At 43.3% G+C, this 14354-nt stretch overlaps 1 protein-coding gene and 1 long non-coding RNA gene across 2 annotated transcripts in view; one reads left to right on the top strand and one right to left on the bottom strand.

Moving 5' to 3' along the window:
* LOC307029864 (protein NLRC3-like) overlaps nt 1–12767 on the bottom strand; it is a 40327-nt gene extending 27560 nt beyond the window's left edge. The window contains exon 1 of the mRNA XM_079665953.1: nt 12694–12767. Coding sequence (XP_079522079.1) covers nt 12694–12764 — 71 coding nt within the window. The 5' untranslated portion in view covers nt 12765–12767. The remainder of the gene's footprint in view (nt 1–12693) is intronic.
* LOC307029872 lies at nt 5508–11400 on the top strand. Its single transcript, XR_013805431.1, has 3 exons — nt 5508–5654; nt 11077–11281; nt 11362–11400. It is a non-coding gene; the product is annotated as an uncharacterized lncRNA (long non-coding RNA).
* Nucleotides 12768–14354: the final 1587 nt, after the last annotated feature.

The following is a 14354-nucleotide window of genomic DNA, read 5'->3' as shown; positions in this document are numbered from 1 at the left end:
GCGTTCCAAGAATGCAGGGTTGTTGGTTGTTCCTAGAGTCTCTAAAAGTACAATGGGAGCCAGAGCCTTTTCTTATCAAGCTCCACTTTTGTGGAATCAGCTTCCAGTTTGTGTTCGGACGGCAGACACCCTATCCGTTTTTAAGAGTGCGCTTAAGACCTTCCTTTTTGATAAAGCTTATAGTTAGGGCTGATTAGATTCAGCCCCTAGTTTTGCTGATATAGGCTTAGTTTGTCGGGGGACATCTAACTTCTTCCTTCTCTCTGTCTATACCTGTGTACTCTCATGTTCCCATTAACCCAGCTTCCCCAAATGTCTTTCTTTTTAGTGTCTATATACGCCGGGATCCGGAGTCATGGATGATCCTGCGGTCCTGTGTCATGGATCGCGAGCCCTGGATCTTGAAACGTGGCTGTTGTCCTGGATCATAAGTCCTGGATGGATATCCTCGTGGTTTCATCTTCCTATTATACACACATGCATTTCCAAACATTTGGACTACCTATGTTGCAAATGTATTATCTTTTCAATTTACACACGGCATCTATTGCACGTCTGTCCGTCCTGGGAGAGGGATCCCTCCTCTGTTGCTCTCCCTGAGGTTTCTCCCATTTTTGAGATGTGAATGGGTGAATGACGCGTAGTTTGTTGGATGGAAAAAACACTACTTGGATTCATGAGATCATTAACACATGTTTTGTCTTCTAACCTTTATTGAACTTAATTATAATGAATACATCGATCATTAGCAGCTATTAGATGCTGCTCCAAACAAAGCGTTATTAAGGTGAATATAAGTCACGTTGGTGTGAACACAACTAGCTCAACGCCAAGGAGATCATTTCACCATTTTAAGGAAGAGATCTAACATTTCTTCCAGCAAAGGAAAGGCAAGTTTAACTTTACATCACATTTCAACAACAAAGCAATTCATAGTACTTTATACACATATTCAAATATGAAATTACTGGGAGATTGTTTCAGACGGTTAGGTTGACCTATGACCGGTCAACCAACAGTAAGGAGGCAGAGGCAGAACATCCAGACAATCGTCAGCGTGGGCATTTATTTATATAATTCACTATATTTACAACTATTTACAAGGGAATGGCAAACAGCCAGGCCTGCTGAACTCTGCAATTCTGGACAATTCAACTCTGCAACACCACCGACTGTAACCAACCTGCACCAACCCAACGATGGCACTAAGAGCTTTTATAGCCCCACTATTTAGGAGGTACCATTGATAGGGTTCTACAGTCAGACGTGTGCTTACAGTTAAGATGAAGACAAGTTAAACAATAACAAACATTATTGCAAAATAACAAACACACATTAAATAATTTATGTAATTCATGTATGAAAGAAAAACTAGCATCTCCCATCAAACATAAATGTAACAGATATCCACCACCCAATTTTATAACGTTAACAAACAGCATTTTTTACGAGAAACCTATGTTTATAATCCTACTTTGAGTTATGAAAGATTCCTCTGATCGGTAACTATACGATTATTTATTCACAGGCGGCGGGACCAACCCGTCATCAAATGTTAATGCAGGTTTACCAGCTGTCATACCATTCAATAAAGGTTTTTAAACATAACACTGACCAATGTCCTTATTGTATAACTGCCTATATTTTCCTGAGACCCAGGAATGCTCATCCAATGTTCAGATGTGGTGCTAATAATGTGCTTAATGTGAGGAAGCCATATCAAGCGTAACAGAGTCTGAGATCTGTGTCACCTGAGATCCTCTCCGTTACACAGACATATGGAGCAGAATAACTAAATGCCTTTTCTCAATTACGCTCAATCATTGAGCCACGTGTTAACCAAGGTGAAGCCTTCTGTATCTACAACATTCAAACCACTGGACAGGAAGTGGTCTCCTCCTACAGAGAACACAGAGACACTGAGGAGTCATCTGACCAGAGCCCAAACCCAGCACAGAGAGGTTCAGTGAATGTGGTTCTGAAGGTGTGGAGGTGGATCAGTGTGTCAGACGAGACTCTGTAGAAGGAGAGAGAGCCAGCAGGACGATTCAGATACACTGCTACTCTACCAGAGGGGGAGGAGAGAGAGGAGGAGGAGGAGGAGGAGGAGGAGGAGGAGGAGGAGGAGGAGGAGGAAGAGGAGAAGAAGAAACGGGAGTAGAGGGAGGAGAGAGAGGAGAGAGCGGAGGAGGAGGAGGAGAGAGAGGAGGAGGAGAGAGAGGAGGAGAGAGAGGAGGAGATGTGTGTTCTTCTCTTATTGTGCCTCACAGAGTAACTCCCATCAGAGCAGCTCAGACTCCAGGACTGATCGTTCCCTCCAAACTCACAGTCCCCCCTGTCTCCTCTCCTCTTGATTCCTCTGTAAGTCACTGATATAGAAACCTCTCCTCTCCACTCGACCTCCCAGTAACAGCGACCAGTCAGAGCTTCTCTGCACATCAGCTGATTACAGAAGCTAAACCTCTCTGGATGATCAGGATATGGCTGCTCCTCCATCACACGTGTCACCTCCCTGTTGTTGTCAGACAGGTTGAGGTTTCTGTGTGCTGTGTTTGGGTCCAGTGTGAGTTCACAGGAATCTGATGAGAGACACACAGCAGCAGTTTATCATCAGACAATATGAAAGCTTTATTCTGTGTTTGTGTACTGATGTTGTTTATTTCTTTGTCATCATAAGTCAACATGAATCCACACTTACACTTCCTCAGACCTGGTTTTAACCACCTCTCTCCACCATGGTCCACTCTGGAGAAAGAAACAGTCAGGATGAGTTTCTAATGCATTATAAATCTTATAGGTGTGAGAACAGGTGTTCTCGTGTGTTGCACTAAAGTTCAGATATTTCCCTAAACATCAGAGGTTTGATCCTGCTGGTGGTTCTAGAATAAAAATCAAATGATCACTATTAATGTCCGAAACAGAAGGACCGAAGTAGAGAACCAACACATCCCTTATAAATAATGAGAATGATTTTACTTCCTCAATGTTAATGTTACTTATAAATGTTTCCATTCAATAAGATTTGAAGGGATCCGTGTGTTTCCTTTCTCAGGCTTTAAAACTTCTCTGAACAGAATTAAGAGAAACAAGAAGTTCTTCATGCTGACGGTCTGTCCGTACCTGAGAGTCTCCAGTCTCCAGTCTGGATCCCTCTGTAGAACAGACAGCAGCTTCTCTCCTGAGTCTCCTGGATGATTGTAGCTCAGGTCCAGCTCTCTCAGATGGGAGGGGTTGGAGACCAGAGCTGAAGCCAGAGAAGCACAGCCTTCCTCTGTGACCAGACAGCCTGAGAGCCCACACACACACACACACACACACACACACACACACACACACACACACACACACACACACACACACACACACACACACACACACACACACACACACACACACACACACACACACACACACACACACACACACACACACACACACACACACACACACACACACACACACACACACACACACACACACACACACACACAGCGTTAAATTAATTAAATTAAAGAAATAAAAGCTTACGGGGTAAACTTTAAATCCTGACCTGAGAGTTTCCAGTTCACAGTGTGGACTCTTCAGTCCAGCACACAGGTTCTTCACTCCTGGATCCTGCAGGTCGTTGTTACTCAGGTCCAGATCTCTCAGACTAGAGGACTGGGAGCTGAGGACTGAGGACAGAGCTGCACAGCTTCTCTCTGACAGGTTACAGCTGCTCAGCCTGAAAGAGGATTTAAAAAGATGAACAAATAAAGTACCATTTCTCCTCCACGACACATAAACACATTTGATAATGTCTGTATTCCTTTCATCCTTCCACCTACACAGCTTTCCTGGAGGCTTTGACCACTGGCAGCAGCCTCAGAAGAGCCTCCTCTGAAGCAGAGTATCTCTTCAGGTCAAACACGTCCAGATCTTCTTCTGATGACAGTAAGATGAAGACCAGAGCTGACCACTGAGCAGGAGACAGATTATCTGTGGAGAGACTTCCTGAACTCAGGGACTGTTGGATCTGCTCCACTAGAGAACCATCATTCAGTTCATTCAGACAGTGGAACAGGTTTATGCTTCTCTCTGCAGACAGATCCTCATCCATCTTGTCCTCGATGTACTGGACTGTTTCCTGATTGGTCTCTGAGCTACTTCCTGTCTGTGTAAATAGGCCCTGTAGGAGAGTCTGATTGGTCTGCAGTGAAAGACCCAGGAGGAAGCGGAGGAACAAGTCCAGGTGTCCGTTTGGACTCTGTAAGGCCTGGTCCACAGCACTCTGGTAGAGATGTGTTAGTTTAGGTTTGACTTTAGGGTGCCTGGAGGTTGTTGGTTCTTCTGCCAGCAGGTTGACTCCAGAGTTGATGAAGGTCAGATGGACATGAAGAGCAGCCAGAAACTCCTGAACGCTCAGATGGACGAAGCAGAACACCTGGTCCTGGTACAGTCCTCTCTCCTCTCTAAAGACCTGTGTGAACACTCCTGAGTACACTGAGGCTGCTCTGGTATCGATGCCACACTCTGTCAGGTCGGACTCATAGAAGATCAGGTTGCCTTTCTGCAGCTGCTCAAAAGCCAGTTTCCCCAGAGACTTGATCATCTTCCTGCTCTTTGGACTCCAGTGTGGATCTGTCTCAGCTCCTCCATCATACTTGATGTTCTTCACTTTGGACTGAACCACCAGGAAGTGGATGTACATCTCAGTCAGGGTCTTGGGCAGCTCTCCCCCCTCTCTGGTTTTCAACACCTCCTCCAGAACTGAAGCAGAGATCCAGCAGAAGACTGGGATGTGGCACATGATGTGGAGGCTTCGTGAGGTCTTGATGTGGGAGATGATGGTGCCGGCCTGCTCCTGATCTCTGAATCTCTTCCTGAAGTACTCCTCCTTCTGTGGGTCAGTGAACCCTCTGACCTCTGTCACCATGTCCACACACTCAGGAGGGATCTGATTGGCTGCTGCAGGTCGTGTGGTTATCCAGAGGCGAGCAGAGGGAAGCAGCTTCCCCCTGATGAGGTTTGTCAGCAGCACATCCACTGAGGTGGACTCTGTGACATCAGTCAGGATCTCAGTGTTGAGGAAGTCCAGAGGAAGTCGACTCTCATCCAGACCGTCAAAGATGAACACAACCGGGAACTGATCAAACCTGCAGATTCCTGCGTCTCTGGTTTCAGAGAAGAAGTGATGAACAAGTTCCACCAAGCTGTACTTGTTCTCTCTCACCACATTCAGCTCTCTGAAGGTGAATGGAAATATGAACTGGATGTCCTGGTTGGCTTTGCCTTCAGTCCAGTCCAGAGTGAACTTCTGTGTTAAGACTGTTTTCCCAATACCAGCCACGCCCTTTGTCAGCACTGCTCTGATTGGTGCATCTCTTCCAGGTGAGGCTTTAAAGAGGTCTTCTTGTCTGATGGGTGTTTCTGGTCTGTGTGGTTTCCTGGATGCTGTTTCAATCTGTCCGACCTCATGTTCATCATTGACCTCTGCAGACCCCCCCTCTGTGATGTAGAGCTCTGTGTAGATCTGGTTCAGAAGGGTTGGGTTTCCTGCTTTAGCAATGCCCTCAAACACACACTGGAACCTCTCCTTCAGGTTGGATTTGAGTTTACGTCTGCAGACTGCAGCAGCAGTTCCTGAGTGGACAAACAAGAAATGTAATTAAAAAGTAAGTAAGACGGTACAGTAAGTAACTTTCTTCAGCACATAAAGTGACTACCGACGGAGTATCTTAAAGATCTCCTATCGTGCTATTTTAGGCATATATTATGGGTCTCAGATGTATACACATATACAAAAAAACATGTCTATAAAGTATTTTGCTCAAAATACCTAACAGATCATGCATTTTAGACATCCCTCACATCCCTCTATTTAAGCCCTGTAAAGGCCCGGACACACCAGACCGAAATCGGCCGTTTTCGTTAGACGGACGACGAAGCGTGGCCTGTCGCCCAAACTCAATTTGGAGTGTCCCGCACCATCGGCCGTGACACGCCTTATTTGGCCTTTCATGGCTGACGTCGGCCACAGGCAGTCGGACAAAGACATCAGTCTGATTGGCTGTTAAACTAGCGAATCAGTGCATGAGAAGTGAAACAGTTGCTTGAGAATGTCTTCCAAAAGCAACATTCCAATAGCTGATAGCTCCAGTACCGCACGAGGCATGTTTTCGATGGACGAGAGTGGAAACGGAACGCACACGCTATTTGTTGTTTGTTTAGATCACGCAGTCTGTTCTTCTTCTCTGTCTTCCGTTTGTTGCCTCTTTTGAATGACGAATACACACTACCGCCGCCTGCTGGTAAAGAGAGTTATTGCCACTCACGCATGCACAGTTCGTACGTGCTCGGCTGAAGTCTTTGCGGTGTGTTCCAGTGCGACACATGGCCAAGACGCAGGAGAACACGCCGACGCAACAGTCGGCGTCGGCGAGTTCTCTGGTGACTGCTTGGTGTGTCAGGGCCTTTAGACAATGGCTGATTATCTGATGTAGCTGCTGGCCCCGCCCCCTTTGGAGCAGAGCTGCAGAGATAAAGGCTGATAACTCAGCAGATTCTCAGCTAAATGCTGCCGTGAAGAAATGCCATATCATATTCCAAACCACATCAAGGATTATCTCTGAAACAGGATGGAGCTCAAACTCTTTTTCTCTCTCAGGTTTACCACAAGGTGTGTTCCTTTTTTTATTTCCTGCTTTTTTACACATACTCTCTCCAGTACTGTGTTAGCTCTGAGTGTTAGCGATGCTAATGTAAACAAAGACCTAGGTCCTTGTAATAGAGTGTTGCAGTGATGACGTATTTTTGTAACCTGACCCTGAATAAGCTGCTGGTTCCCTTGACAAAAAGCAATGGGATTTCTCCACCGGATTTTGGAATATTGTAAACAATAACCTGTTTGATAAACGTTTTGTTCAGCCGGATAATCTCCACATGTCTACCCTACTTTTATAATGTTTTAATCATAAATATAATGTCCAGAAGCAAAATGCTAACGTTATGCTATAAAGGAACTACAGCCGAGTCCAGCAGCACGACTTCAACGTCACGCCAACTTCAGATCCATATTCAAACACACAGATTCTAGATGGTACGAGTTGAAGCATTTGTTTGAACAGTCTGCAGGAGGCAGGTACTTGCTTTCAAGCAGAACAGAAACTAACTTAGAGGAGTGTTTACGTGTTCGGCGTAATGACGTACAACGTCCTCCACGACTTCTAGTCCTATTCAGCCACTCGGTAACAACCATCGTTTTTCAGACACGTCAACTCTTCAGAAATCACCAGTGGGGTCACTGCTGATGGATTTAATGTGTAGAACAAAACGTGATCCGTCTCTTCAATGAGTCTCAACCACAGACCTTAGTTCCAGATATTTTCCAAAAACATGTTAAAAAGTAAAACTATGACAGCTCCACCCGCACATGTACCGAATCAGACATTACGAAGGCATTGTGCTCTGGAGCTGGCAGAGTGAAGTCTTTCTGATGTCTGGTCCGTATGATTGGAACATTTGTGTCGTGGCTTCCTTCCTTGTTTTTCCATCAAGCCACTAGACGCCTTAAACAGACCGTTCTAACTCGTTTCTTTCCTTAAAGTACTCACAGTTTGAAGTGCTGCTTGGCCTCCGATGGTTTAGAAGATGTTGCGATGTGTTTGCTCAAAATAAAATAACAAACTTTTGCACATGCAACAAAGAAAAATAGGCCTTTACAATATTCCAAAGAAATAGGCAAAACTCAAATAAAACAAACAACTTAGGTATTCTTTCTTTCGTGATAATGCTTATAACTTCACAACTTAAATGGTACTTGTACGGTTTGTATGTACGGTACGAGTACGAGTGTTACGGTTAAAAACTGTTCCTCGACGGCGTCTCTCAACAGGTTGCCCATCACTGTGGCGTTAGCACAGGCGCCGTGGGAATTGTAGTCCTTTATAGTGTGTTGACTACAGACGTCACAATTAGGTGGCCTTTCTTATCAAATCAAAATACTGGCTCTAACAATTTGCTTTCTCAACATACATATACAGCTCTGTCCGCTATCTCAAACTCCTGCGTAACTTCAGGAAACCGGCGCAGGACTTGGCAAAATGCCTTTCCTCTGTTTACACCACACTGAAAGATTGGGTGCAGAATTTACTCATGGATTAGCTGTGCAGCTGTAGCGAGGTACTGATGGTTCTCACTGATGTCCAGTGCTCTCCAGTCTAGCTTGTGCAGATTTCTGTTTTTCCTGTGCCTTTTAACTGCCATGCAAATTGCATGACAGTTAAAAGTTAAGAATGGAAAATTACCAATCTGGTTCCACTACATGTTTTTAAAGCTCGGTTGGATGCTACACAATCAGATGCTGTTGGTACCTGTCCATGTGGATAGATATGTAAATTGTAATCCCTGTAAATGTTGCTGTATGATGTCCTTTTGTTGTTCTGTTGTTTATGTTTTTATGTCTTCATGTGGAACCTACTGCTGCAGGTCTCCCTTGAAAAAGAGATCCTTGATCTCAATGGGATTTCACCTGGATAAATAAAGGTTTTGAAATGAATTGAATTGAATGGTACAATCAGTGTCAACAAAATACATAAAGTTTGGTGAAGTGACTAATTTGCGCTACTTTTTTAGCCTGTTAAGGTTTCCAGATTAATCGGGAACATTAACGTTCACAAGTTTCATATCATCATAGCTAACTGTTCAGCTCCGTTTATTAGTAATGTACCCAGAGCAATAATATTAACAGCGCAAAGTTGTGTTGCTTCCTTATTTAATGTTTTAGTACAAGTAGCAGTGGTGGCCGGCCCATTGGGGCACTAGGGGCGCCGCCCCACCTCTTCCCACATACAAAAAAAAAAAAAAATAACATTTTTCTTTTTAAAAAAAATAAATATTTCAAAATATATATATTTTATATTTTTAATTTTTAATGAACAAGGTAAATATCATACAATTGGTATCAGTAAAATGTATAATCTACAATAAAATCTTGTTTAAAATTGTGTTACGATGTCTAAAGTTACTGATAAGTCACATGTTTCCTGCCTGGCCTTGGGGACAGGGATGATAGCTCATATATGAGACTTCAAAGGTCTTTTATTTTGAAACTGTACATCAGAATGTCCTGATTTTTTATGAGTGACTAGATGGGATGTCCTGCTATCACCCTGGAGTGAGATGGATCTATGATACTGGACAGTTTTTGTTTTATTCTCATCTAAACACAGAGGGAGGATTTTTTTTTACTCTACCGTAATGCATAGGATATTCGCGCACCGCAATATCACGTGAGGGCTGGCTTTACCGCAGTTAGTTTAGCATACTCAGCCCGACTCAGCCTGGTTGTTCCTGGCCCTAGAACCACGATTTTATGGGGCCATTACATCACCAGAAGTCCCAATTTAAGGGGTCATTTCTCCCCAAAAAAATTGTTTTTACTCACTATATCAACAGCCACACCAAAAATATTTTCCACCAGTCGCCACTGACCAGTAGTAACCAGTAAGCGTATGCACTGATTAACAAGACTATGCATTTTAAAGTGAAACTGGAAAGTGAATTATTTTAAATGTATTGAACCCTCTTACTGCTCTGCAGACGGTCAGCCAGCTCCTCCTGCTTCATGCTCCTCAGGAAGTGCAGTGAGATGTTCAGAAATGCCTCTCTGCTGCTCCTCCTCTGCTCTTCATCCTTACCGTCCAACACCTCCTCATCCTCCCTCTGACTCTCTAAGCATTCTGGGTAATCTGAAGTCAGGACTGTCTGGATCTTCTTCAGCTCGCTCTTCACAAAAGTAACGATTTTGTCCTCCAGCAGCTGGAACAGAATGAAATGTAAACTTTAACTGGAAGTCATCAGATCGAGAACCTGCCTTACATTTATACGTTTACAGCTACACTGACGTTTGTTCCGACCCGTAGAAAATATCTTCTCTCGAGTGTTCAGCAATTGAATGTTTGCATTGTCTTCACAGGAACAAAAAATACAATGCCTGGTAATGTAATAATATAATCCAGCATGCACACACACATACTCAGATGCTGATGTGTGTGGCTCATTCTCACGAAGCAATCAAGTGTGGTGACACAATTCATAATAAAGACGTGATCTTTAATGATTGTTGAATGAACTGTTATTTTTCAACACGGCACGACTGTATTTGCACCATTTTCGTAAAATTAAAGTGTGTGTGTGTGTGTGTGCGTAATAATGTTATAAATGGAAGGGAGCTACCTGCTCCCTCCTCCTGCTAATCTATAACGGCAGCCAGCTCACCTGTGGCAAACCCTCTCCCCCGTGAACAAAGAAGCTGAACTCATGTAACTCTTGAGAACCAATTGTTTGTCTGAGTAAATAATCAGTACCTTTTCCTTTGCATTGTATTTTCATAGCAGTTTGAGTAGTTTATCTCCCTATTTTCTGTACCGTTGTTACGTGCTCCCCTCCTTGTCGTCTTTCTGTCTCCCTGGCTCAGCCTCTGCAGGTGTTCCAAATTCCACTCAACCGTTTAGGAGAAGCTGGAGGAGAAGGATGTCTCGCCTATCCTAACGCCGGGAGACACTCTCCTTAGAATACCCCTTTGCCCTTTTGAGCTGTAGACCATATCTTTGCTGATCTGTTTATGTTTAGCCTGGAGGACCTGGTAGTCCAGTTGTTGCAGCTTCATTTTGTTTCCCATAGGGTTTATAATTTATTTCTGGTTAGGGGGGGGGGGGGGGGGGGGGGGGGGAGCTCTGGGTCCTACGGCCCGTGGTGTGGCTGGCTCGGGTTCCCTCCTTCTGTTTGTTCCTTTTGGCCGTCCTCCAGACCTCTTTTTGTTTCCCGTTTCCCTTGTGTGAGCAAACGGCTGATGATCAATAAATGCTCGTTACCAAGTACCGGTTATTGCGTGTATTCTTTCATGTTGCGGGTCTCAGCACGAGCCAGTACCGCGGAGTAGAGGTTGGGGCCGTAACAACCGTTTTCACTGCATTTGGTTACTTTATTTCTACATTACATATTATTATGTAAAAAGATAACTGCTTTGCTGGAATATAATTTGAAGTATGAATATTATGTTTGAACTAACTAAGATGTGTTTTACTTTCCTACCAGATCCACCAGACAACAAAGAAGACAAGAATCAACAAATCAAAATCAAAAGAATGATCTGGAACTCCTGCCTGCATGTGCTCATCTTTAAATCCACTGCGTTGACTGTTTAATCCTTGAACCAACCACCCTCACCACCCTCCATATTCTTCACACATCGCACATGGCTGCTGTGCCCTCACAGGACTGCAAGGACTGGCATTGAGAGGTACTTATACATATCACTTAAAATGTCAATTGTAAAGACAAAAAAAGTATATTAAGACCGTATTGATGACAATTCAGTAGTGAGTTTGTGGCTGTTGTCGTCAGCAGGAGTAGCTGTATCTACTCACCATAAATATGGAGTCCAGGTCAGTTTGATGCTGCTGGGCAGACTGACCACCAGGACCCTCTGATCTCTGCTGATGAGCTCTGTGGAGCGAAGAGGAGGAGTTTAAAACAAATACAGAAACTAAGAGTTACATGTGCTGTGTTTGAAGATCCTCCTTCAAACTGGACATACAGAGAGACATCAATGAAAAGCAGACGGGGGACAGGAAGTAGCTTTGATAAACAAACCGGAGGACTAAAGTCAGTAGGCTGATCCGAACAGGACAGTTTTGAATGTGGTGATTGTGTCAGACTGTCAGAAGTGCAATACATCTTCAGTGTCTGACATCAGTTTGAAGCTCTGCTGTGTTCTCCTGATGGTTCAGTTCTTTGCTTCAAGAACTCCTTTACAATGTGCAGCAAATAAAATGCAGCTGAGAATGATGTAGAAATAATAAAGTTTTAAAAGCGACCAACAAAAATAACTTTAATTCATACCCTGGTCCATCGCTCTGCTCTCCATCTCCAAACGTAACAGGGTGAGGCACAGACCGGTCACTCCTCATGGACACACAGCTGGGTCCAGGAGAGTCTGGTCCCTCATGGTGGATCCTGATAGAAACACAATCACTGATGAATGTTCAGAAGATAAAACCTTGTAGATAATTAGGTTGAATTTCAAGCGTTTTAATAGAAAAAAAGAAAAATGACTTTTGCTTTAATTCTTACTCCGGACTATCATCATGCTCTCCATCTTTAAACGTAATAGGTCGAGGCATAGAGTTTTCACTATTCATGGACACACAGCTGGGTCCAGGAGAGTCTGGTCTCTCATGGTGGATCCTGATAGAAACACAATCACTGATAAATGGTACAGTGAAAGGCTGTTTTAAAGGTTGCTCACTTTGAAAACAATAAGTGATAAATGTGCAAGAGATAAAACATTGGTGATTATCATCATGTCAATACTGATAAGATAAATAGTAACTTTGGATCAGTGGTTTCCATCTCGCAGGTTGGCAGGCTCAAACGTCCTCTGTTGATTCCTGGAGGATCTGTTGTGGTGTCGTACCTAAACACAAACACAACAACATGCTCATTACTGCTCCTTCCTCTCTGTCACACACTGGATCTGGGAATGAACAAGAAGGGAGTCTGTGTGAGCTGATACTAAATCAAACACAATGTATTTCTCTCTGGAGATTTACAATGAAGTGTGTTTATCAGCAATATCAAGAATGAGAGAAGTCAATGGACGAGTGGGATATCTGCTGTGGAGGTAAGGGTTAGGGTTAGGAAATGACATACTTTTTATTTTTCCTCTTCATAAGTTCTGCCACTGCAGTTACAAAGTTTGTTCTCTTGCATGCAATAAGCATTACATTAGGACATACTACCTACTTTGTATGCACTGCAAAGGATTGTGGGTCAGAATAGCCAGAAAAAGCATGCTGGTTTACAAACTACAAAATGCAACCAGCTGCAGTTGAACATCCTGGCATTCTGGAGTCCTAGACAGGATGCAGGGACCCCAACACGTGCTGCACAGCCCCCAGATTCACCCAGAAAACAGTATGTTGAGCATATAGGTGTTAGGTTATCACAATGTGTTAAAGTACACCCACAATGAGCTGACTTGGATAGGAGAGGATTTCAGATCCAAAGTCCAGCTGACATGAGACTCCACTGGAGCGTCTCTGACTGCAGTATCATTGAAGACATAAAGACCCTCTACACACAGTGACTGTGGAGAGACCACAAAGGATGTTTTATAACCTGCCTGGTGTGTGTACGCTTCAAAGATAAAGAAATAAAAACACCTCAGTCCCTTTGATCCGAGCCGTCAGTCCGGTTCTTACATTTCCTCCCAGCACTGAGGATGCTAACTCAGATTACAATCAAACTGCTGCCAGAAACTGTAACCTTTACAAGGAAGTCTTTCTTGAAAAACATTGTCAACAGCTCTGTCCTGATGAACTGAGTTTCAGGAAGTAAAGCTCCATGGTAAGGCAGGGTAACGTCTTGATTATATTTATCCCCAAACGTATAATCCCAGATTTCCAAAAAGCATTTAAATCATATTCTTACCTGTTGAATTCCCTTCAAGTCAATTGAAACACCTGCATGTGTGGAGGAAACTCTGCTCATCTCTTCCTCATCAGTCCTGTGTCTGCCTGCATGTGATCTGAGGTCGCCGTCCCACCCTCATAACTTCAGAGTCTAAAAACACATGAGTCACAACAAAACTGTCAATTTGAGATATGGTGTAGTTCTACTAGCTGTCCACTAGATGGTGGTAACTGATGATCTAATGGAATAAAGCTCAGCACTAATTTAAAAATGTTCACTCTGACAGTTGATGTGAGTTAGCATCATAGCTGTGATGGAGAGTTTCCCACAGACTCACAGTATGGACTGATCTCCGTCCTCTCTGCTGACGCCTGAAGACACAGATCTGTTCTTTTACTGTGTTTTTATCCAGGTTAAAGTCAAGACAATTGTAACTATGGATCCTACACCAATAACACAATTAATCAATGTTATTTATAATCGCACTTTTCATTTTAATAAACAAAACTCAAAGTGCAACAGAGTAAAAATCTGAATAAAAACATTAAACGTTAAGTAGACAGGGCAACAAGAGGATGGTTCAAGTTCTAGCAAAAGGCTTTGTTCCAAACAAAAATGCATATTTTTGTTGTTATTTTGATTGGCCAAGTTGGACATTGCGAGTTTAAGTATTTATCTTTGGACAAATTATTTTTGGATGAAGTTTGAGTGAACCTTTTTGATTACACGCATTGTTCTATAATGATTTGTGATTTACATCTTCTGATATTCACGCTTAAACATTATCAGTCAAACTGTCAAAAACACGAGACATCAAATGATAATAAACAACAGGACTGATCACCGTGGAATTCCCCTGGAAACCAACATCAGAAACAACAACAGAGCCGACTGAGCCG

The sequence above is a fragment of the Notothenia rossii genome (genome assembly GCF_949606895.1).
Source record: "Notothenia rossii genome assembly, chromosome: 2".
Classification (NCBI taxonomy): Eukaryota; Metazoa; Chordata; class Actinopteri; order Perciformes; family Nototheniidae; genus Notothenia; species Notothenia rossii.
Note: the sequence above shows the minus strand (reverse complement) of the source record. Positions and strands in the feature narration are given on the sequence as shown.